The following is a 25,191-nucleotide window of genomic DNA, read 5'->3' on the forward strand; positions in this document are numbered from 1 at the left end:
TAGGTAGGGGGTCAACCTGTATGTGTGTGGCCGGGCGCTGCCTGGTAAGTGTGTACGTAGGGGGTCAACCTGTAAGTGTGTAGATAGGGGGTCAACCTGTAAGTGTGTAGGTAAAGGGTTCATCTGTAAGTGTGTAGATATGGGGTCAACCTGTAAGTGTGTAGATAGAGGGTCAACCTGTAAGTGTGTAGATATGGGGTCAACCTGTAAGTGTGTAGGTAAAGGGTTAATCTGTAAGTGTGTAGATAGAGGGTCAACCTGTAAGTGTGTAGGTAAAGGGTTAATCTGTAAGTGTGTAGATAGAGGGTCAACCTGTAAGTGTGTAGGTAGGGGGTCAACCTGTAAGTGTGTAGATAGGGGGTCAACCTGTAAGTGTGTAGGTAGGGGGTCAACCTGTAAGTGTGTAGGTAAAGGGTTAATCTGTAAGTGTGTAGATAGAGGGTCAACCTGTAAGTGTGTAGATAGAGGGTCAACCTGTAAGTGTGTAGATAGGGGGTCAACCTGTAAGTGTGTAGATAGAGGGTCAACCTGTAAGTGTGTAGATAGAGGGTCAACCTGTAAGTGTGTAGATAGAGGGTCAACCTGTAAGTGTGTAGATAGAGGGTCAACCTGTAAGTGTGTAGGTAAAGGGTTAATCTGTAAGTGTGTAGATAGGGGGTCAACCTGTCAGTGTGTAGATAGGGGGTCAACCTGTAGATAGGGGGTCAACCTGTCAGTGTGTAGATAGGGGGTATGGATGAATGTTTGAGGGCATCACTATATGTGGTGTTGCAGGATCAGGGTTAGAGCTACTTTGGAGCCTCTGCTGTAGGGGCTACATCATCTCTTTCTCTCATTGTCTCTCTCTCGTTGTTCTGTCGTTCTCTCTCATTCTCTCGTTCTCTCTCTCTCGTTGTCTCTCTCTCTCTCTCTCTCTCTCTCTCTCTCTCTCTCTCTCTCTCTCTCTCTCTCTCGTTCTCTCTCTCTCTCTCTCTTTCTCTATCCCCCTCTCTTTCTCTATCCCCCTCTTTCTCTCTCTTCTTGACATGATAAGGTCTGGAACAGTTACCAAAGCATTGTTACACAAACAATTAAATAAACAGAGGATGTGAAATGTCAACAACAGAAACAGTACAATAACCATTCTCTCTCTCCCTGTCTCCCATCTCCTCCCTTTCTCTCTTCTGCTCTCTCTCTCCCTGTCTCCCATCTCCTCCCTTTCTCTCTTCTGCTCTCTCTCTCCCTGTCTCCCATCTCCTCCCTTTCTCTCTGTGTCTCTTTCTCTCTTCTGCTCTCTCTCTCCCTGTCTCCCATCTCCTCCCTTTCTCTCTGTGTCTCTTTCTCTCTTCTGCTCTCTCTCTCCCTGTCTCCCATCTCCTCCCTTTCTCTCTGTGTCTCTTTCTCTCTTCTGATCTCTCTCTCCCTGTCTCCAATCTCCTCCCTTTCTCTGTGTCTCTTTCTCTCTTCTGCTCTCTCTCTCCCTGTCTCCCATCTCCTCCCTTTCTCTCTTCTGCTCTCTCTCTCCCTGTCTCCCATCTCCTTTTCTCTCTTCTGCTCTCTCTCTCCCTGTCTCCCATCTCCTCCCTTTCTCTCTTCTGCTCTCTCTCTCCCTGTCTCCCATCTCCTCCCTTTCTCTCTTCTGCTCTCTCTCTCCCTGTCTCCCATCTCCTCCCTTTCTCTGTCTCTTTCTCTCTTCTGCTCTCTCTCTCCCTGTCTCCAATCTCCTCCCTTTCTCGCTGTGTCTCTTTCTCTCTTCTGCTCTCTCTCTCCCTGTCTCCCATCTCCTCCCTTTCTCGCTGTGTCTCTTTCTCTCTTCTGCTCTCTCTCTCCCTGTCTCCCATCTCCTCCCTTTCTCTCTTCTGCTCTCTCTCTTCCTGTCTACCATCTCCTTTTCTCTCTTCTGCTCTCGCTCTCCCTGTCTCCCATCTCCTCCCTTTCTCTCTTCTGCTCTCTCTCTCCCTGTCTCCCATCTCCTCCCTTTCTCTCTGTGTCTCTTTCTCTCTTCTGCTCTCTCTCTCCCTGTCTCCGATCTCCTCCCTTTCTCTCTGTGTCTCTTTCTCTCTTCTGCTCTCTCTCTCCCTGTCTCCCATCTCCTCCCTTTCTCTCTGTGTCTCTTTCTCTCTTCTGCTCTCTCTCCCTGTCTCCCATCTCCTCCCTTTCTCTCTGTGTCTCTTTCTCTCTTCTGCTCTCTCTCTCCCTGTCTCCAATCTCCTCCCTTTCTCTCTGTGTCTCTTTCTCTCTTCTGCTCTCTCTCTCCCTGTCTCCCATCTCCTCCCTTTCTCTCTGTGTCTCTTTCTCTCTTCTGCTCTCTCTCTCCCTGTCTCCCATCTCCTCCCTTTCTCTCTTCTGCTCTCTCTCTCCCTGTCTCCCATCTCCTCCCTTTCTCTCTTCTGCTCTCTCTCTCCCTGTCTCCCATCTCCTCCCTTTCTCTCTGTGTCTCTTTCTCTCTTCTGCTCTCTCTCTCCCTGTCTCCCATCTCCTCCCTTTTTCTCTGTGTCTCTTTCTCTCTTCTGCTCTCTCTCTCCCTGTCTCCCATCTCCTCCCTTTCTCTCTGTGTCTCTTTCTCTCTTCTGCTCTCTCTCTCCCTGTCTCCCATCTCCTCCCTTTCTCTGTCTCTTTCTCTCTTCTGCTCTCTCTCTCCCTGTCTCCAATCTCCTCCCTTTCTCGCTGTGTCTCTTTCTCTCTTCTGCTCTCTCTCTCCCTGTCTCCCATCTCCTCCCTTTCTCGCTGTGTCTCTTTCTCTCTTCTGCTCTCTCTCTCCCTGTCTCCCATCTCCCCCCTTTCTCTCTTCTGCTCTCTCTCTCCCTGTCTCCCATCTCCTTTTCTCTCTTCTGCTCTCTCTCTCCCTGTCTCCCATCTCCTCCCTTTCTCTCTTCTGCTCTCTCTCCCTGTCTCCCATCTCCTCCCTTTCTCTCTTCTGCTCTCTCTCTCCCTGTCTCCCATTTCCTCCCTTTCTCTCTGTGTCTCTTTCTCTCTTCTGCTCTCTCTCTGTCTCCCATCTCCTCCGTTTCTCTCTGTGTCTCTTTCTCTCTTCTGCTCTCTCTCTCCCTGTCTCCCATCTCCTCCCTTTCTCTCTGTGTCTCTTTCTCTTTTCTGCTCTCTCTCTCCCTGTCTCCCATCTCCTCCCTTTCTCTCTGTGTCTCTTTCTCTCTTCTGCTCTCTCTCTCCCTGTCTCCCATCTCCTCCCTTTCTCTCTGTGTCTCTTTCTCTCTTCTGCTCTCTCTCTCCCTGTCTCCAATCTCCTCCCTTTCTCTCTGTGTCTCTTTCTCTCTTCTGCTCTCTCTCTCCCTGTCTCCCATCTCCTCCCTTTCTCTCTGTGTCTCTTTCTCTCTTCTGCTCTCTCTCTCCCTGTCTCCCATCTCCTCCCTTTCTCTCTGTGTCTCTTTCTCTCTTCTGCTCTCTCTCACCATTCTACCTCCCTCTACCCTACCCCCTACCCTCCTCTCAATTTCCCATCTCTCTATATTTCCCTGTCTCGCCCCCTTTCTCCTCTCCTGTTTCTCATTGTCCCCCTTGTCTCCCTCTCTCTCCCCCAGACTGAGGGCTGTGATGGGGTGTTGGGGTCTGGCTTGGTGATTGACAGGTGTGGTCAGTGTGGGGGGCGGGACCTGTCCTGTCAGAAGCTGAGCGGGAGCTTCCAGAACACCAGTGTTCCCCTTGGTTACCACAGAATTCTGGACATCCCTCCAGGAGCTACTGCCATCAACATCACAGAGAGACACGCCAGCTCCAACTACCTGGGTAACACACACACCTGCCAGGCTAGAGATAGTAAACTAAGCTGAAGACCACTACTAGTGTGGTCTACAATTCACACCAGACTCCCAGGCCAACATAACAATGCCAGTCCAGTCGTTGGAGCCTGAGAAGAGATGTAGATTTGAGAATGTCATTTGGCCAGTGAATGTGTGTGTGCTGGACTGGCATTGTTATGTTGGCCTGGGAGTCTGGTGTGAATTCTTTGGCCTGGCAGACTAACCTCAGATAAAGCTGCTATTGTTACAGTCCTTAGAGGCCTAGAGCAGAGACACCATGTGTCTGTCTGCCCACTGTCTGCTGTCTGCTAATGAGACTAAACTGTGCGGACTAAATCGTGCGGTTCGTGTGTCTGTCTTCATGGGTATGTCGGTGTCTGTGTGTGTCTAATGTGTGTGTGTCTGAGTCTATGTTTGTGTGTGTGTGTCTTTTTAGAGGAATTGACTGGTTTGCATGACTTTAAAAGAAACCCAAACCCTCCTTTCGTCCTTCCCTTTCCTCCCCCTTCTCTCAACCATTCCTCCTTTCTCTCTATGCATCCCTTCCCCCCTCCTCCATCTCTCCCCTCCCTCCCTCCCTTCCTCCTTCCCAGCCCTACGTAGTGGTACAGGTGTATCTGTAGTGAATGGGCGCTGGGCGGTGGATCCTCCAGGAGACTACGAGGCAGGGGGGACTACTTTCACCTACACCCGCCCCAGGGCTCTCTCTGATGGGCAGGAGGACAGAGGAGAGACCCTTAGAGCTCCAGGACCCACCACCACACAACTGACACTATATGTGAGTAGGACACACACACACACTTTTGTTGATTAAATCAGAAGATATATCTCTCTGCTCCTGTGTTACATATAGATGTCTCAATGGCCCTGGGTTATGTTGTCCTGTAGTTTATATAGATCACCATGAAGACAGTGTTATGTTGTCCTGTAGTTTATATAGATCACCATGAAGACAGGGTTATGTTGTTCTGTAGTTTATATAGATCACCATGAAGACAGGGTTATGTTGTCCTGTAGTTTATATAGATCACCATGAAGACAGGGTTATGTTGTTCTGTAGTTTATATAGATCACCATGAAGACAGGGTTATGTTGTCCTGTAGTTTATATAGGTCACCATGAAGACAGGGTTATGTTGTTCTGTAGTTTATATAGATCACCATGAAGACAGGGCTATGTTGTTCTGTAGTTTATATAGATCACCATGAAGACAGGGTTATGTTGTCCTGTAGTTTATATAGGTCACCATGAAGACAGGGTTATGTTGTTCTGTAGTTTATATAGGTCACCATGAAGACAGGGTTATGTTGTTCTGTAGTTTATATAGATCACCATGAAGACAGGGTTATGTTGTTCTGTAGTTTATATAGATCACCATGAAGACAGGGTTATGTTGTCCTGTAGTTTATATAGGTCACCATGAAGACAGGGTTATGTTGTTCTGTAGTTTATATAGATAACCATGAAGACAGGGTTATGTTGTTCTGTAGTTTATATAGATCACCATGAAGACAGGGTTATGTTGTCCTGTAGTTTATATAGATCACCATGAAGACAGGGTTATGTTGTCCTGTAGTTTATATAGATCACCATGAAGACAGGGTTATGTTGTCCTGTAGTTTATATAGATCACCATGAAGACAGGGCTATTTTGTCCTGTAGTTTATATAGATCACCATGAAGACAGGGTTATGTTGTCCTGTAGTTTATATAGATCACCATGAAGACAGGGTTATGTTGTCCTGTAGTTTATATAGATCACCATGAAGACAGGGTTATGTTGTCCTGTAGTTTATATAGATCACCATGAAGACAGGGTTATGTTGTCCTGTAGTTTATATAGATCACCATGAAGACAGGGTTATGTTGTCCTGTAGTTTATATAGATCACCATGAAGACAGGGCTATGTTGTCCTGTAGTTTATATAGATCACCATGAAGACAGGGTTATGTTGTCCTGTAGTTTATATAGATCACCATGAAGACAGGGCTATGTTGTCCTGTAGTTTATATAGATCACCATGAAGACAGGGTTATGTTGTTCTGTAGTTTATATAGATCACCATGAAGACAGGGCTATGTTGTCCTGTAGTTTATATAGATCACCATGAAGACAGGGTTATGTTGTCCTGTAGTTTATATAGATCACCATGAAGACAGGGCTATGTTGTTCTGTAGTTTATATAGATCACCATGAAGACAGGGTTATGTTGTCCTGTAGTTTATATAGATCACCATGAAGACAGGGTTATGTTGTCCTGTAGTTTATATAGATCACCATGAAGACAGGGTTATGTTGTCCTGTAGTTTATATAGATCACCATGAAGACAGGGCTATGTTGTTCTGTAGTTTATATAGATCACCATGAAGACAGGGTTATGTTGTCCTGTAGTTTATATAGATCACCATGAAGACAGGGCTATGTTGTCCTGTAGTTTATATAGATCACCATGAAGACAGGGCTATGTTGTTCTGTAGTTTATATAGATCACCATGAAGACAGGGCTATGTTGTTCTGTAGTTTATATAGATCACCATGAAGACAGGGCTATGTTGTTCTATAGTTTATATAGATCACCATGAAGACAGGGCTATGTTGTTCTGTAGTTTATATAGATCACCATGAAGACAGGGTTATGTTGTTCTATAGTTTATATAGATCACCATGAAGACAGGGCTATGTTGTTCTGTAGTTTATATAGATCACCATGAAGACAGGGTTAAGTTGTCCTGTAGTTTATATAGATCACCATGAAGACAGGGTTAAGTTGTCCTGTAGTTTATATAGATCACCATGAAGACAGGGTTAAGTTGTCCTGTAGTTTATATAGATCACCATGAAGACAGGGTTATGTTGTCCTGTAGTTTATATAGATCACCATGAAGACAGAGTTATGTTGTCCTGTACTTTATTAGATCACCATGAAGACAGGGTTATGTTGTCCTGTAGTTTATATAGATCACCATAAAGACAGGGTTATGTTGTTCTGTAGTTGTTCTGTAGTTTATATAGATCACCATGAAGACAGGGTTATGTTGTCCTGTAGTTTATATAGATCACCATGAAGACAGGGTTATGTTGTCCTGTAGTTTATATAGATCACCATGAAGACAGGGTTAAGTTGTCCTGTAGTTTATATAGATCACCATGAAGACAGGGTTATGTTGTCCTGTAGTTTATATTGATCACCATGAAGACAGGGTTATGTTGTTCTGTAGTTTATATAGATCACCATGTAGACAGGGTTATGTTGTCCAGTAGTTTATATAGATCACCATGAAGACAGGGCTATGTTGTTCTGTAGTTTATATAGATCACCATGTAGACAGGGTTATGTTGTCCAGTAGTTTATATAGATCACCATGAAGACAGGGTTATGTTGTTCTGTAGTTGTTCTGTAGTTTATATAGATCACCATGAAGACAGGGTTATGTTGTCCTGTAGTTTATATAGATCACCATGAAGACAGGGTTATGTTGTCCTGTAGTTTATATAGATCACCATGAAGACAGGTTTATGTTGTCCTGTAGTTTATATAGATCACCATGAAGACAGGGTTATGTTGTTCTGTAGTTTATATAGATCACCATGAAGACAGGGCTATGTTGTTCTGTAGTTGTTCTGTAGTTTATATAGATCACCATGAAGACAGGGTTATGTTGTCCTGTAGTTTATATAGATCACCATGAAGACAGGGTTATGTTGTCCTGTAGTTTATATAGATCACCATGAAGACAGGGTTATGTTGTTCTGTAGTTGTTCTGTAGTGTATATAGATCACCATGAAGACAGGGTTATGTTGTCCTGTAGTTTATATAGATCACCATGAAGACAGGGTTATGTTGTCCTGTAGTTTATATAGATCACCATGAAGACAGGTTTATGTTGTCCTGTAGTTTATATAGATCACCATGAAGACAGGGTTATGTTGTTCTGTAGTTTATATAGATCACCATGAAGACAGGGCTATGTTGTCCTGTAGTTTATATAGATCACCATGAAGACAGGGTTATGTTGTCCTGTAGTTTATATAGATCACCATGAAGACAGGGCTATGTTGTTCTGTAGTTTATATAGATCACCATGAAGACAGGGCTATGTTGTCCTGTAGTTTATATAGATCACCATGAAGACAGGGTTATGTTGTCCTGTAGTTTATATAGATCACCATGAAGACAGGGCTATGTTGTTCTGTAGTTTATATAGATCACCATGAAGACAGGGCTATGTTGTCCTGTAGTTTATATAGATCACCATGAAGACAGGGTTATGTTGTTCTGTAGTTTATATAGATCACCATGAAGACAGGGCTATGTTGTTCTGTGGTTGTTCTGTAGTTTATATAGATCACCATGAAGACAGGGTTATGTTGTCCTGTAGTTTATATAGATCACCATGAAGACAGGGTTAAGTTGTCCTGTAGTTTATATAGATCACCATGAAGACAGGGCTATGTTGTTCTGTGGTTGTTCTGTAGTTTATATAGATCACCACGAAGACAGGGTTATGTTGTCCTGTAGTTTATATAGATCACCATGAAGACAGGGCTATGTTGTTCTGTAGTTTATATAGATCACCATGAAGACAGGGTTATGTTGTCCTGTAGTTTATATAGATCACCATGAAGACAGGGTTATGTTGTTCTGTAGTTTATATAGATCACCATGAAGACAGTGTTATGTTGTTCTGTAGTTTATATAGATCACCATGAAGACAGGGTTATGTTGTCCTGTAGTTTATATAGATCACCATGAAGACAGGGCTATGTTGTCCTGTAGTTTATATAGATCACCATGAAGACAGGGTTATGTTGTCCTGTAGTTTATATAGATCACCATGAAGACAGGGCTATGTTGTTCTGTAGTTTATATAGATCACCATGAAGACAGGGTTATGTTGTCCTGTAGTTTATATAGATCACCATGAAGACAGGGTTATGTTGTCCTGTAGTTTATATAGATCACCATGAAGACAGGGCTATGTTGTTCTGTAGTTTATATAGATCACCATGAAGACAGGGTTATGTTGTCCTGTAGTTTATATAGATCACCATGAAGACAGGGTTATGTTGTCCAGTAGTTTATATAGATCACCATGAAGACAGGGCTATGTTGTTCTGTAGTTTATATAGATCACCATGAAGACAGGGCTATGTTGTCCTGTAGTTTATATAGATCACCATGAAGACAGGGTTATGTTGTCCTGTAGTTTATATAGATCACCATGAAGACAGGGCTATGTTGTTCTGTAGTTTATATAGATCACCATGAAGACAGGGCTATGTTGTCCTGTAGTTTATATAGATCACCATGAAGACAGGGCTATGTTGTTCTGTGGTTGTTCTGTAGTTTATATAGATCACCATGAAGACAGGGTTATGTTGTTCTGTAGTTTATATAGATCACCATGAAGACAGGGTTAAGTTGTCCTGTAGTTTATATAGATCACCATGAAGACAGGGCTATGTTGTTCTGTAGTTTATATAGATCACCATGAAGACAGGGTTATGTTGTTCTGTAGTTTATATAGATCACCATGAAGACAGGGTTAAGTTGTCCTGTAGTTTATATAGATCACCATGAAGACAGGGCTATGTTGTTCTGTAGTTTATATAGATCACCATGAAGACAGGGCTATGTTGTCCTGTAGTTTATATAGATCACCATGAAGACAGGGCTATGTTGTTCTGTAGTTTATATAGATCACCATGAAGACAGGGTTATGTTGTCCTGTAGTTTATATAGATCACCATGAAGACAGGGTTATGTTGTTCTGTAGTTTATATAGATCACCATGAAGACAGGGTTATGTTGTTCTGTAGTTTATATAGATCACCATGAAGACAGGGTTATGTTGTTCTGTAGTTTATATAGATCACCATGAAGACAGGGCTATGTTGTCCTGTAGTTTATATAGATCACCATGAAGACAGGGTTATGTTGTCCTGTAGTTTATATAGATCAACATGAAGACAGGGTTATGTTGTCCTGTAGTTTATATAGATCACCATGAAGACAGGGTTATGTTGTCCTGTAGTTTATATAGATCACCATGAAGACAGGGCTATGTTGTTCTGTGGTTGTTCTGTAGTTTATATAGATCACCATGAAGACAGGGTTATGTTGTCCTGTAGTTTATATAGATCACCATGAAGACAGGGTTATGTTGTCCTGTAGTTTATATAGATCACCATGAAGACAGGGTTATGTTGTTCTGTAGTTTATATAGATCACCATGAAGACAGGGTTATGTTGTCCTATAGTTTATATAGATCACCATGAAGACAGGGTTATGTTGTTCTGTAGTTTATATAGATCACCATGAAGACAGGGTTATGTTGTTCTGTAGTTTATATAGATCACCATGAAGACAGGGCTATGTTGTCCTGTAGTTTATATAGGTCACCATGAAGACAGGGTTATGTTGTCCTGTAGTTTATATAGATCACCATGAAGACAGGGTTATGTTGTTCTGTAGTTTATATAGATCACCATGAAGACAGGGTTATGTTGTTCTGTAGTTTATATAGATCACCATGAAGACAGGGCTATGTTGTCCTGTAGTTTATATAGATCACCATGAAGACAGGGTTAAGTTGTCCTGTAGTTTATATAGATCACCATGAAGACAGGGTTATGTTGTTCTGTAGTTTATATAGATCACCATGAAGACAGGGTTAAGTTGTCCTGTAGTTTATATAGATCACCATGAAGACAGGGTTATGTTGTCCTGTAGTTTATATAGATCACCATGAAGACAGAGTTATGTTGTCCTGTAGTTTATATAGATCACCATGAAGACAGGGCTATGTTGTTCTGTAGTTTATATAGATCACCATGAAGACAGGGCTATGTTGTTCTGTAGTTTATATAGATCACCATGAAGACAGGGTTATGTTGTTCTGTAGTTTATATAGATCACCATGAAGACAGGGTTATGTTGTTCTATAGTTTATATAGATCACCATGAAGACAGGGCTATGTTGTCCTGTAGTTTATATAGATCACCATGAAGACAGGGTTATGTTGTCCTGTAGTTTATATAGATCACCATGAAGACAGGGTTATGTTGTTCTGTAGTTTATATAGATCACCATGAAGACAGGGTTAAGTTGTCCTGTAGTTTATATAGATCACCATGAAGACAGGGTTATGTTGTCCTGTAGTTTATATAGATCACCATGAAGACAGAGTTATGTTGTCCTGTTGTTTATATAGATCACCATGAAGACAGGGCTATGTTGTTCTGTAGTTTATATAGATCACCATGAAGACAGGGCTATGTTGTCCTGTAGTTTATATAGATCACCATGAAGACAGGGTTATGTTGTCCTGTAGTTTATATAGATCACCATGAAGACAGGGCTATGTTGTTCTGTAGTTTATATAGATCACCATGAAGACAGGGCTATGTTGTCCTGTAGTTTATATAGATCACCATGAAGACAGGGTTATGTTGTTCTGTAGTTTATATAGATCACCATGAAGACAGGGCTATGTTGTTCTGTGGTTGTTCTGTAGTTTATATAGATCACCATGAAGACAGGGTTATGTTGTCCTGTAGTTTATATAGATCACCATGAAGACAGGGTTAAGTTGTCCTGTAGTTTATATAGATCACCATGAAGACAGGGCTATGTTGTTCTGTGGTTGTTCTGTAGTTTATATAGATCACCACGAAGACAGGGTTATGTTGTCCTGTAGTTTATATAGATCACCATGAAGACAGGGCTATGTTGTTCTGTAGTTTATATAGATCACCATGAAGACAGGGTTATGTTGTCCTGTAGTTTATATAGATCACCATGAAGACAGGGTTATGTTGTTCTGTAGTTTATATAGATCACCATGAAGACAGTGTTATGTTGTTCTGTAGTTTATATAGATCACCATGAAGACAGGGTTATGTTGTCCTGTAGTTTATATAGATCACCATGAAGACAGGGCTATGTTGTCCTGTAGTTTATATAGATCACCATGAAGACAGGGTTATGTTGTCCTGTAGTTTATATAGATCACCATGAAGACAGGGCTATGTTGTTCTGTAGTTTATATAGATCACCATGAAGACAGGGTTATGTTGTCCTGTAGTTTATATAGATCACCATGAAGACAGGGTTATGTTGTCCTGTAGTTTATATAGATCACCATGAAGACAGGGCTATGTTGTTCTGTAGTTTATATAGATCACCATGAAGACAGGGTTATGTTGTCCTGTAGTTTATATAGATCACCATGAAGACAGGGTTATGTTGTCCAGTAGTTTATATAGATCACCATGAAGACAGGGCTATGTTGTTCTGTAGTTTATATAGATCACCATGAAGACAGGGCTATGTTGTCCTGTAGTTTATATAGATCACCATGAAGACAGGGTTATGTTGTCCTGTAGTTTATATAGATCACCATGAAGACAGGGCTATGTTGTTCTGTAGTTTATATAGATCACCATGAAGACAGGGCTATGTTGTCCTGTAGTTTATATAGATCACCATGAAGACAGGGCTATGTTGTTCTGTGGTTGTTCTGTAGTTTATATAGATCACCATGAAGACAGGGTTATGTTGTTCTGTAGTTTATATAGATCACCATGAAGACAGGGTTAAGTTGTCCTGTAGTTTATATAGATCACCATGAAGACAGGGCTATGTTGTTCTGTAGTTTATATAGATCACCATGAAGACAGGGTTATGTTGTTTTCTGTAGTTTATATAGATCACCATGAAGACAGGGTTAAGTTGTCCTGTAGTTTATATAGATCACCATGAAGACAGGGCTATGTTGTTCTGTAGTTTATATAGATCACCATGAAGACAGGGCTATGTTGTCCTGTAGTTTATATAGATCACCATGAAGACAGGGCTATGTTGTTCTGTAGTTTATATAGATCACCATGAAGACAGGGTTATGTTGTCCTGTAGTTTATATAGATCACCATGAAGACAGGGTTATGTTGTTCTGTAGTTTATATAGATCACCATGAAGACAGGGTTATGTTGTTCTGTAGTTTATATAGATCACCATGAAGACAGGGTTATGTTGTTCTGTAGTTTATATAGATCACCATGAAGACAGGGTTATGTTGTCCTGTAGTTTATATAGATCAACATGAAGACAGGGTTATGTTGTCCTGTAGTTTATATAGATCACCATGAAGACAGGGTTATGTTGTCCTGTAGTTTATATAGATCACCATGAAGACAGGGCTATGTTGTTCTGTGGTTGTTCTGTAGTTTATATAGATCACCATGAAGACAGGGTTATGTTGTCCTGTAGTTTATATAGATCACCATGAAGACAGGGTTATGTTGTCCTGTAGTTTATATAGATCACCATGAAGACAGGGTTATGTTGTTCTGTAGTTTATATAGATCACCATGAAGACAGGGTTATGTTGTCCTATAGTTTATATAGATCACCATGAAGACAGGGTTATGTTGTTCTGTAGTTTATATAGATCACCATGAAGACAGGGTTATGTTGTTCTGTAGTTTATATAGATCACCATGAAGACAGGGCTATGTTGTCCTGTAGTTTATATAGGTCACCATGAAGACAGGGTTATGTTGTCCTGTAGTTTATATAGATCACCATGAAGACAGGGTTATGTTGTTCTGTAGTTTATATAGATCACCATGAAGACAGGGTTATGTTGTTCTGTAGTTTATATAGATCACCATGAAGACAGGGCTATGTTGTCCTGTAGTTTATATAGATCACCATGAAGACAGGGTTAAGTTGTCCTGTAGTTTATATAGATCACCATGAAGACAGGGTTATGTTGTTCTGTAGTTTATATAGATCACCATGAAGACAGGGTTATGTTGTTCTGTAGTTTATATAGATCACCATGAAGACAGGGTTAAGTTGTCCTGTAGTTTATATAGATCACCATGAAGACAGGGTTATGTTGTCCTGTAGTTTATATAGATCACCATGAAGACAGGGTTAAGTTGTCCTGTAGTTTATATAGATCACCATGAAGACAGGGTTATGTTGTTCTGTAGTTTATATAGATCACCATGAAGACAGGGTTAAGTTGTCCTGTAGTTTATATAGATCACCATGAAGACAGGGTTAAGTTGTCCTGTAGTTTATATAGATCACCATGAAGACAGGGTTAAGTTGTCCTGTAGTTTATATAGATCACCATGAAGACAGGGTTATGTTGTCCTGTAGTTTATATAGATCACCATGAAGACAGGGTTATGTTGTCCTGTAGTTTATATAGATCACCATGAAGACAGGGTTATGTTGTTCTGTAGTTTATATAGATCACCATGAAGACAGGGTTAAGTTGTCCTGTAGTTTATATAGATCACCATGAAGACAGGGTTAAGTTGTCCTGTAGTTTATATAGATCACCATGAAGACAGGGTTAAGTTGTCCTGTAGTTTATATAGATCACCATGAAGACAGGGTTATGTTGTTCTGTAGTTTATATAGATCACCATGAAGACAGGGTTAAGTTGTCCTGTAGTTTATATAGATCACAATGAAGACAGAGTTATGTTGTCCTGTAGTTTATATAGATCACCATGAAGACAGGGTTATGTTGTTCTGTAGTTTATATAGATCACCATGAAGACAGGGTTAAGTTGTCCTGTAGTTTATATAGATCACCATGAAGACAGGGTTATGTTGTCCTATAGTTTATATAGATCAACATGAAGACAGAGTTATGTTGTCCTGTACTTTATTAGATCACCATGAAGACAGGGTTATGTTGTCCTGTAGTTTATATAGATCACCATAAAGACAGGGTTATGTTGTTCTGTAGTTGTTCTGTAGTTTATATAGATCACCATGAAGACAGGGTTATGTTGTTCTGCAGTTTATATAGATCACCATGAAGACAGGGTTATGTTGTCCTGTAGCTTATATAGATCACCATGAAGACAGGGCTATGTTGTCCTGTAGTTTATATAGATCACCATGAAGACAGTGTTATGTTGTCCTGTAGTTTATATAGATCACCATGAAGACAGGGTTATGTTGTTCTGTAGTTTATATAGATCACCATGAAGACCCTGGGTTATGTTGTCCTGTAATTTATATAGATCACCATGAAGACAGGGTGATGTTGTCCTGTAGTTTATATAGATCACCATGAAGACAGGGTTATGTTGTCCTGTAGTTTATATAGATCACCATGAAGACAGGGCTATGTTGTTCTGTAGTTTATATAGATCACCATGAAGACAGGGTTATGTTGTCCTGTAGTTTATATAGATCACCATGAAGACAGGGTTATGTTGTTCTGTAGTTTATATAGATCACCATGAAGACAGGGTTATGTTGTTCTGTAGTTTATATAGATCACCATGAAGACAGGGTTATGTTGTTCTGTAGTTTATATAGATCACCATGAAGACAGGGCTATGTTGTCCTGTAGTTTATATAGATCACCATGAAGACAGGGTTATGTTGTCCTGTAGTTTATATAGATCAACATGAAGACAGGGTTATGTTGTCCTGTAGTTTATATAGATCACCATGAAGACAGGGTTATGTTGTCCTGTAGTTTATATAGATCACCATGAAGACAGGGCTATGTTGTTCTGTGGTTGTTCTGTAGTTTATATAGATCACCATGAAGACAGGGTTATGTTGTCCTGTAGTTTATATAGATCACCATGAAGACAGGGTTATGTTGTCCTGTAGTTTATATAGATCACCATGAAGACAGGGTTATGTTGTTCTGTAGTTTATATAGATCACCATGAAGACAGGGTTATGTTGTCCTATAGTTTATATAGATCACCATGAAGACAGGGTTATGTTGTCCTGTAGTTTATATAGGTCACCATGAAGACAGGGTTATGTTGTCCTGTAGTTTATATAGATCACCATGAAGACAGGGTTATGTTGTTCTGTAGTTTATATAGATCACCATGAAGACAGGGTTATGTTGTTCTGTAGTTTATATAGATCACCATGAAGACAGGGCTATGTTGTCCTGTAGTTTATATAGATCACCATGAAGACAGGGTTAAGTTGTCCTGTAGTTTATATAGATCACCATGAAGACAGGGTTATGTTGTTCTGTAGTTTATATAGATCACCATGAAGACAGGGTTATGTTGTTCTGTAGTTTATATAGATCACCATGAAGACAGGGTTAAGTTGTCCTGTAGTTTATATAGATCACCATGAAGACAGGGTTATGTTGTCCTGTAGTTTATATAGATCACCATGAAGACAGGGCTATGTTGTTCTGTAGTTTATATAGATCACCATGAAGACAGGGCTATGTTGTTCTGTAGTTTATATAGATCACCATGAAGACAGGGCTATGTTGTTCTGTGGTTGTTCTGTAGTTTATATAGATCACCATGAAGACAGGGTTATGTTGTTCTATAGTTTATATAGATCACCATGAAGACAGGGCTATGTTGTCCTGTAGTTTATATAGATCACCATGAAGACAGGGTTATGTTGTCCTGTAGTTTATATAGATCACCATGAAGACAGGGTTATGTTGTTCTGTAGTTTATATAGATCACCATGAAGACAGGGTTATGTTGTTCTGTAGTTTATATAGATCACCATGAAGACAGGGCTATGTTGTCCTGTAGTTTATATAGGTCACCATGAAGACAGTGTTATGTTGTTCTGTAGTTGTTCTGTAGTTTATATAGATCACCATGAAGACAGGGCTATGTTGTTCTGTGGTTGTTCTGTAGTTTATATAGATCACCATGAAGACAGGGTTATGTTGTTCTGTAGTTTATATAGATCACCATGAAGACAGGGTTATGTTGTCCTGTAGTTTATATAGATCACCATGAAGACAGGGTTATGTTGTTCTGTAGTTTATATAGATCACCATGAAGACAGGGCTATGTTGTCCTGTAGTTTATATAGGTCACCATGAAGACAGGGTTATGTTGTTCTGTGGTTGTTCTGTAGTTTATATAGATCACCATAAAGACAGGGTTATGTTGTTCTGTAGTTTATATAGATCACCATGAAGACAGGGCTATGTTGTCCTGTAGTTTATATAGATCACCATGAAGACAGGGCTATGTTGTTCTGTAGTTTATATAGATCACCATGAAGACAGGGTTATGTTGTTCTGTAGTTTATATAGATCACCATGAAGACAGGGTTAAGTTGTCCTGTAGTTTATATAGATCACCATGAAGACAGGGTTAAGTTGTCCTGTAGTTTATATAGATCACCATGAAGACAGGGTTATGTTGTTCTGTAGTTTATATAGATCACCATGAAGACAGGGTTAAGTTGTCCTGTAGTTTATATAGATCACCATGAAGACAGGGTTATGTTGTCCTGTAGTTTATATAGATCACCATGAAGACAGGGTTAAGTTGTCCTGTAGTTTATATAGATCACCATGAAGACAGGGTTATGTTGTTCTGTAGTTTATATAGATCACCATGAAGACAGGGTTAAGTTGTCCTGTAGTTTATATAGATCACCATGAAGACAGGGTTATGTTGTCCTGTAGTTTATATAGATCACCATGAAGACAGGGTTAAGTTGTCCTGTAGTTTATATAGATCACCATGAAGACAGGGTTATGTTGTTCTGTAGTTTATATAGATCACCATGAAGACAGGGTTAAGTTGTCCTGTAGTTTATATAGATCACCATGAAGACAGGGTTAAGTTGTCCTGTAGTTTATATAGATCACCATGAAGACAGGGTTAAGTTGTCCTGTAGTTTATATAGATCACCATGAAGACAGGGTTATGTTGTCCTGTAGTTTATATAGATCACCATGAAGACAGGGTTATGTTGTCCTGTAGTTTATATAGATCACCATGAAGACAGGGTTATGTTGTTCTGTAGTTTATATAGATCACCATGAAGACAGGGTTAAGTTGTCCTGTAGTTTATATAGATCACCATGAAGACAGGGTTATGTTGTTCTGTAGTTTATATAGATCACCATGAAGACAGGGTTAAGTTGTCCTGTAGTTTATATAGATCACCATGAAGACAGGGTTAAGTTGTCCTGTAGTTTATATAGATCACCATGAAGACAGGGTTATGTTGTTCTGTAGTTTATATAGATCACCATGAAGACAGGGTTAAGTTGTCCTGTAGTTTATATAGATCACCATGAAGACAGAGTTATGTTGTCCTGCAGTTTATATAGATCACCATGAAGACAGGGTTATGTTGTTCTGTAGTTTATATAGATCACCATGAAGACAGGGTTAAGTTGTCCTGTAGTTTATATAGATCACCATGAAGACAGGGTTATGTTGTCCTATAGTTTATATAGATCAACATGAAGACAGAGTTATGTTGTCCTGTACTTTATTAGATCACCATGAAGACAGGGTTATGTTGTCCTGTAGTTTATATAGATCACCATAAAGACAGGGTTATGTTGTTCTGTAGTTGTTCTGTAGTTTATATAGATCACCATGAAGACAGGGTTATGTTGTTCTGTAGTTGTTCTGTAGTTTATATAGATCACCATGAAGACAGGGTTACGTTGTCCTGTAGTTTATATAGATCACCATGAAGACAGGGTTATGTTGTCCTGTAGTTTATATAGATCACCATGAAGACAGGTTTATGTTGTCCTGTAGTTTATATAGATCACCATGTAGACAGGGTTATGTTGTTCTGTAGTTGTTCTGTAGTTTATATAGATCACCATGAAGACAGGGTTATGTTGTTCTGCAGTTTATATAGATCACCGTGAAGACAGGGTTATGTTGTCCTGTAGTTTATATAGATCACCATGAAGACAGGGTTATGTTGTTCTGTAGTTTATATAGATCACCATGAAGACAGTGTTATGTTGTCCTGTAGTTTATATAGATCACCATGAAGACAGGGTTATGTTGTTCTGTAGTTTATATAGATCACCATGAAGACAGGGTTATGTTGTTCTGTAGTTTATATAGATCACCATGAAGACAGGGCTATGTTGTCCTGTAGTTTATATAGGTCACCATGAAGACAGGGTTATGTTGTCCTGTAGCTTATATAGATCACCATGAAGACAGGGCTATGTTGTCCTGTAGTTTATATAGATCACCATGAAGACAGTGTTATGTTGTCCTGTAGTTTATATAGATCACCATGAAGACAGGGTTATGTTGTTCTGTAGTTTATATAGATCACCATGAAGACCCTGGGTTATGTTGTCCTGTAATTTATATAGATCACCATGAAGACAGGGTGATGTTGTCCTGTAGTTTATATAGATCACCATGAAGACAGGGTTATGTTGTCCTGTAGTTTACATAGATCACCATGAAGACAGGGTTATGTTTTCCTGTAGTCTATATAGATCACCATGAAGACAGGGTTATGTTGTCCTGTAGTTTATATAGATCACCATGAAGACAGGGTTATGTTGTCCTGTAGTTTACATAGATCACCATGAAGACAGGGTTATGTTGTCCTGTAGTTTATATAGATCACCATGAAGACAGGGTTATGTTGTCCTGTAGTTTACATAGATCAACATGAAGACAGGGTTATGTTTTCCTGTAGTCTATATAGATCACCATGAAGACAGGGTTATGTTGTTCTGTAGTTTATATAGATCACCATGAAGACAGGGCTATGTTGTCCTGTAGTTTATATAGGTCACCATGAAGACAGGGTTATGTTGTCCTGTAGCTTATATAGATCACCATGAAGACAGGGCTATGTTGTCCTGTAGTTTATATAGATCACCATGAAGACAGTGTTATGTTGTCCTGTAGTTTATATAGATCACCATGAAGACAGGGTTATGTTGTTCTGTAGTTTATATAGATCACCATGAAGACCCTGGGTTATGTTGTCCTGTAATTTATATAGATCACCATGAAGACAGGGTGATGTTGTCCTGTAGTTTATATAGATCACCATGAAGACAGGGTTATGTTGTCCTGTAGTTTACATAGATCACCATGAAGACAGGGTTATGTTTTCCTGTAGTCTATATAGATCACCATGAAGACAGGGTTATGTTGTCCTGTAGTTTACATAGATCACCATGAAGACAGGGTTATGTTTTCATGTAGTCTATATAGATCACCATGAAGACAGGGTTATGTTGTCCTGTAGTTTATATAGATCACCATGAAGACAGGGTTATGTTGTCCTGTAGTTTACATAGATCACCATGAAGACAGGGTTATGTTGTCCTGTAGTTTATATAGATCACCATGAAGACAGGGTTATGTTGTCCTGTAGTTTACATAGATCAACATGAAGACAGGGTTATGTTTTCCTGTAGTCTATATAGATCACCATGAAGACAGGGTTATGTTGTCCTGTAGTTTACATAGATCACCATGAAGACAGGGTTATGTTTTCCTGTAGTCTATATAGATCACCATGAAGACAGGGTTATGTTGTCCTGTAGTTTATATAGATCACCATGAAGACAGGGTTATGTTGTCCTGTAGTTTACATAGATCACCATGAAGACAGGGTTATGTTGTCCTGTAGTTTATATAGATCACCATGAAGACAGTGTTATGTTGTCCTGTAGTTTATATAGATCACCATGAAGACAGTGTTATGTTGTCCTGTAGTTTATATAGATCACCATGAAGACAGGGTTATGTTGTCCTGTAGTTTATATAGATCACCATGAAGACAGGGTTATGTTGTTCTGTAGTTTATATAGATCACCATGAAGACAGGGCTATGTTGTTCTGTAGTTTATATAGATCACCATGAAGACAGGGTTATGTTGTCCTGTAGTTTATATAGATCACCATGAAGACAGGGTTATGTTGTTCTGTAGTTTATATAGATCACCATGAAGACAGGGCTATGTTGTTCTGTAGTTTATATAGATCACCATGAAGACAGGGTTATGTTGTCCTGTAGTTTATATAGATCACCATGAAGACAGGGTTATGTTGTCCTGTAGTTTACATAGATCAACATGAAGACAGTGTTATGTTTTCCTGTAGTTTATATAGATCACCATGAAGACAGGGCATGTGAATCCAGCATTATCCTGGGTTAAACACAGCTGACTGAGGATTGGGCTGAGCCTGCTAAGATAGCCAGGCTTAATAACACCAACATCAGGCCCAGGCTAAGATTTAATAACACTAACACCAGGCCCAGGCTAAGATTTAATAACACCAACATCATGCCCAAGCTAATATTTAATAACACCAACATCAGGCTAAGATTTAATAACACCAACATCAACCCCAGGCTAAGATTAAATAACGCCAACATCAGGCCCAGCTAAGATTTAATAACACCAACACCAGGCCCAGGCTATGATTTAATAACACCAGGCCCAGGCTATGATTTAATAACACCAACACCAGACCCAGGCTAAGATTTAATAACACCAACACCAGGCCCAGGTTAAGATTTAATAACACCAACACCAGCCTAGGCTAAGATTTAATAACACCAGGCCCAGGCTATTATCGCCAACACCAGGCCCAGGCTAAGATTTAATAACACCAACACCAGGCCCAGGTTAAGATTTAATAACACCAACACCAGGCCCAGGCTAATATTTAATAACACCAGGCCCAGGCTAAGATTTAATAACGCCAACATCAGGCCCAGCTAAGATTTAATAACACCAACACCAGTCCCTGGCTAAGATTTAATAACACCAACACCAGGCCCAGGCTAATATTTAATAACACCAACACCAGGCCCAGGCTAATATTTAATAACACCAACACCAGACCCAGGCTAATATTTAATAACACCAACACCAGTCCCTGGCTAAGATTTAATAACACCAACACCAGGCCCAGGCTAATATTTAATAACACCAACACCAGGCCCAGGCTAATATTTAATATCACCAACACCAGGCCCAGGCTAAGATTTAATAACACCAACACCAGGCCCAGGCTAAGATTTAATAACACCAACACCAGGCCCAGGCTAAGATTTAATAATGCCAACACCAGGCCCGGGTTAAGATTTAATATCACCAACACCAGGCCCAGGCTAAGATTTAATAACACCAACACCAGGCCCGGGCTAAGATTTAATATCACCAACACCAGGCCCAGGCTAAGATTTAATAACACCAACACCAGGCCCGGGCTAAGATTTAATAACACCAACACCAGGCCCAGGCTAAGATTTAATAACACCAACACCAGGCCCAGGCTAAGATTTAATAACACCAACACCAGGCCCAGGTTAAGATTTAATAACACCAACACCAGGCCCAGGCTAAGATTTAATAACACCAACACCAGGCCCAGGTTAAGATTTAATAACACCAACACCAGGCCCAGGCTAAGATTTAATAACACCAACACCAGGCCCGGGCTAAGATTTAATAACACCAACACCAGGCCCAGGCTAAGATTTAATAACGCCAACACCAGGCCCAGGTTAAGATTTAATAACACCAACACCAGGCCCAATCTAAGATTTGATTAAAGAGATGCAGCATACCTCTGAGGTCTCCCTAGCTGTGGGAGTGAGGGGGCTCTGAGGGATAAAGTTAGAACAACATCTCCCTGGGAACCTGTATTTAAAACAACAGATTAGTTCTATTTGGAAAAAAAATATGAAAAAATATGAAAAATAGCGGTTATACAGATCAGAAAATAGAAGATTAAATGTTGCCATCACAGACCCATGTAATGCAGAGTGAAGCTGATTACATTTCGACAACCTCTGGAATCTCTACCTCACATTGCACCCCTTTTGAAATCTGTTTCTCTATCCCTCTCACCTTTCTCTCTCTCCCTCTTACACCTTCTCTCTCTCTCTTTCTCTCTCTCTCTCTCTCTGTCGTTCTCCAGATCATCTTCCATAGGCAGAATCCAGGGATCGACTATGAATTCTACATCCCAACAGAAAAGAAAGTGGAAGAGAGGGAGAGGCCGCGAGAGAGAGAAAGAGAAAGGCCTAGAGAGAGAGAAGTAGAGAGGGAACGACCGAGGGATGGAGGGAGGGCACCCCTGAGAGACACTAGTGAGTCTGACATTCCTCTTTTCTCCTCTTCCCCCTGTTATTTTCCAGTGGTGTTCAGAATAAAGCCGTGTGATAGTGACAGGTCAGATCATCAGGGAATAGGAAGTAGATCATCAGCGAATCAGGACCCGGAAGTAGATCATCAGGGAATGGGATCAGGAAGTAGATCAACAGCGAATCAGGACCCGGAAGTAGATCATCAGGGAATGGGACCAGGAAGTAGATCATCAGCGAATCAGGACCCGGAAGTAGATCATCAGGGAATGGGACCAGGAAGTAGATCGTCAGGGAATGGGACCAGGAAGTAGATCGTCAGGTAATGGTACCAGGAAGTAGATCATCAGGGAATGGGACCAGGAAGTAGATCGTCAGGGAATGGTACCAGGAAGTAGATCGTCAGGGAATGGGACAAGGAAGTAGATCGTCAGGGAATGGGACCAGGAAGTAGATCGTCAGGGAATGGGACCAGGAAGTAGATTGTCAGGGAATGGGACCAGGAAGTAGATCGTCAGGGAATGGGATCAGGAAGTAGATCGTCAGGGAATGGGACCAGGAACTAGCATGGGATGATGACACGCTCTGTTCTCTGTTACTGTCCTTTAAGAATAAAGATATATGTGTCTAATGTTAAGGAATTATATTTTATCTTTATTTAACTAGGCAAGTCAGTTCAGAACAAATTCTTATTTTCAATGACGGCCTAGGAACAGTGGGTTTACTGCCTTGTTCAGGGGTAGAACGACAGATGTGTACCTTGTCAGCTCGGGGATTCGAACTTGCAACCTTTCGGTTACTATTCCAACGCTCTAATCACTAGGCTACCCACTAGGCTACATCATCAGCTCGAAGTGATTCACTCTCTGTTTTTATTTTTTCCGTTCCTTCCATTTCTCTCGCTCTCTCGCTCTCTCGCGCTCTCTCGCTCTCTCGCTCTCTCTCTCTCTCTCTCTCTCTCTCTCTCTCTCTCTCTCGCTCTCTCGCTCTCTCTCTCTCTCTCTCTCTCTCTCTCTCTCTCTCTCTCTCTCGCTCTCGCTCTCGCTCTCGCTCTCTCTCGCTCTCTCTCTCGCTCTCTCTCTCTCGCTCTCTCTCGCTCGTTCTCAGGTTCTCTCATTGTAACAGTGGAAGACCCTATCCGTCCTCCCCCCATCTCCTCTTCCTCCTCCTCCTCTTCTTCCTCAGACAGATGGACAGCTGAGAGCTCCCGCCCCCGAGGCTCAGTACCCAATCGGAATGCTCGAATCCCACCTCGTACCGACCTGCCCCTCGACACCCAGTCACCCTTCGTATGGAGGAGGGGCGGGCTCACTGAGTGTACTGCTTCCTGTGGCAAAGGTCAGAGTAAAAAAAATACTTGGACTGTGTATATGTGTGTGTGTTAGGACGTGCATGTGTGTGCCTATAATCATAGTTCGCTGTGTGTAGATTTTTTTATGCTGATACAGTTCTAGGTTCAGCAAAATGCTCCCAAATCCTGACCTTTACCATAAGGAGGGAAAACACAAAACTGGCCTTAGATCAGTGTCTAATGGCAAAAACTTCATCATACTTGCTGTGTTACATCTCCCTCTTGTGGTTATTCAAGGGAAGTGGAACACTGTTGAACTGAAACAGTGATTTCCTTGGAGCTGTTAGAATGAGACAGTTTATGGGTGCGTTTGAGTGGTAAGACTAAAGCAACCGACTGGAGCTGAAAGTGGAGAAGTGAGGTCGGGGGAGGTGTGGATGCTACAGCAGAAAGGGGAACAGCAAGGCTCGGTGAAACACGGCAGGGTTCATTGTTTAGAAAAGCTTTTCTTTTTCATGTCGATCCCCATATCACACAATCACAAACTCTAAATATACGTGTGTAAATTGTACTATCAATTGGGGAGAGAGAGACTCAAATATCACATTCATTTGAACATATCCACTGTATACATATGAATCCCTGCAGAGAGGACGAGGCGAAGCGATCGAATTTACTCTACCCAAAATCTGTCCACGCGAGATGAGCTCTTTTTTGTATCAGGTCTATGAGAGATTGTCGAATTAAGTGAGGCTTATTTAATAGAATAGAAGTTTCATAATGTTTAAGCTGTTACAATTGTACTAATATAAGTGGATGCACATTAGTGCCTGTTGTTCACACGCATATCTGCCCTCTCATTGGCTAGAATGGTCCCACCTGATCTCGCCTGCCTTCAAATCATTAAGGACAGTATTTCCATTGTTAGAGCGGTCACTCGACTAACTTGTCAATATAATAGATCATCTTTGAATGCGGCAAAGTTGCTTCCTGTTTCAGTCACGTCTTTGGTCCCGTTCGCGTGGGTCAAACAAAAGCCCTCTAATAATTGGTTGACGATAGAGCCTCCCACAATGCAGGAGATGACTGAAGGCTGCTGCTGGTGAGGAGCAACTGCAGAAGATTGAAGTCACTGCAGTCAAAACTTCATGACCTTTGATCACATATATTGATTGTAGAGGTCATGTAGTTGACATGTAGGCATCAAGTCTGACCATTTTTATGCCAGTAAGAAAACACACTTTGAAAGGCGGTGACCTCGTCAA

General features: G+C 40.8%; 1 protein-coding gene across 2 annotated transcripts in view; it reads left to right on the top strand.

Moving 5' to 3' along the window:
- The window catches only part of LOC123998189 (ADAMTS-like protein 4), a 100,822-nt gene that overhangs the window by 63,787 nt on the left and 11,844 nt on the right, over positions 1 to 25,191 (top strand). For both annotated transcript variants that reach the window (XM_046303202.1, XM_046303203.1), the window contains exons 7-10: positions 3,516 to 3,720; positions 4,328 to 4,512; positions 22,470 to 22,641; positions 23,743 to 23,973. In XM_046303202.1, coding sequence (XP_046159158.1) covers positions 3,516 to 3,720; positions 4,328 to 4,512; positions 22,470 to 22,641; positions 23,743 to 23,973 — 793 coding nt within the window. The remainder of the gene's footprint in view (positions 1 to 3,515; positions 3,721 to 4,327; positions 4,513 to 22,469; positions 22,642 to 23,742; positions 23,974 to 25,191) is intronic.

This window comes from Oncorhynchus gorbuscha, linkage group LG15 (genome assembly GCF_021184085.1).
Source record: "Oncorhynchus gorbuscha isolate QuinsamMale2020 ecotype Even-year linkage group LG15, OgorEven_v1.0, whole genome shotgun sequence".
NCBI classification, from domain to species: Eukaryota; Metazoa; Chordata; class Actinopteri; order Salmoniformes; family Salmonidae; genus Oncorhynchus; species Oncorhynchus gorbuscha.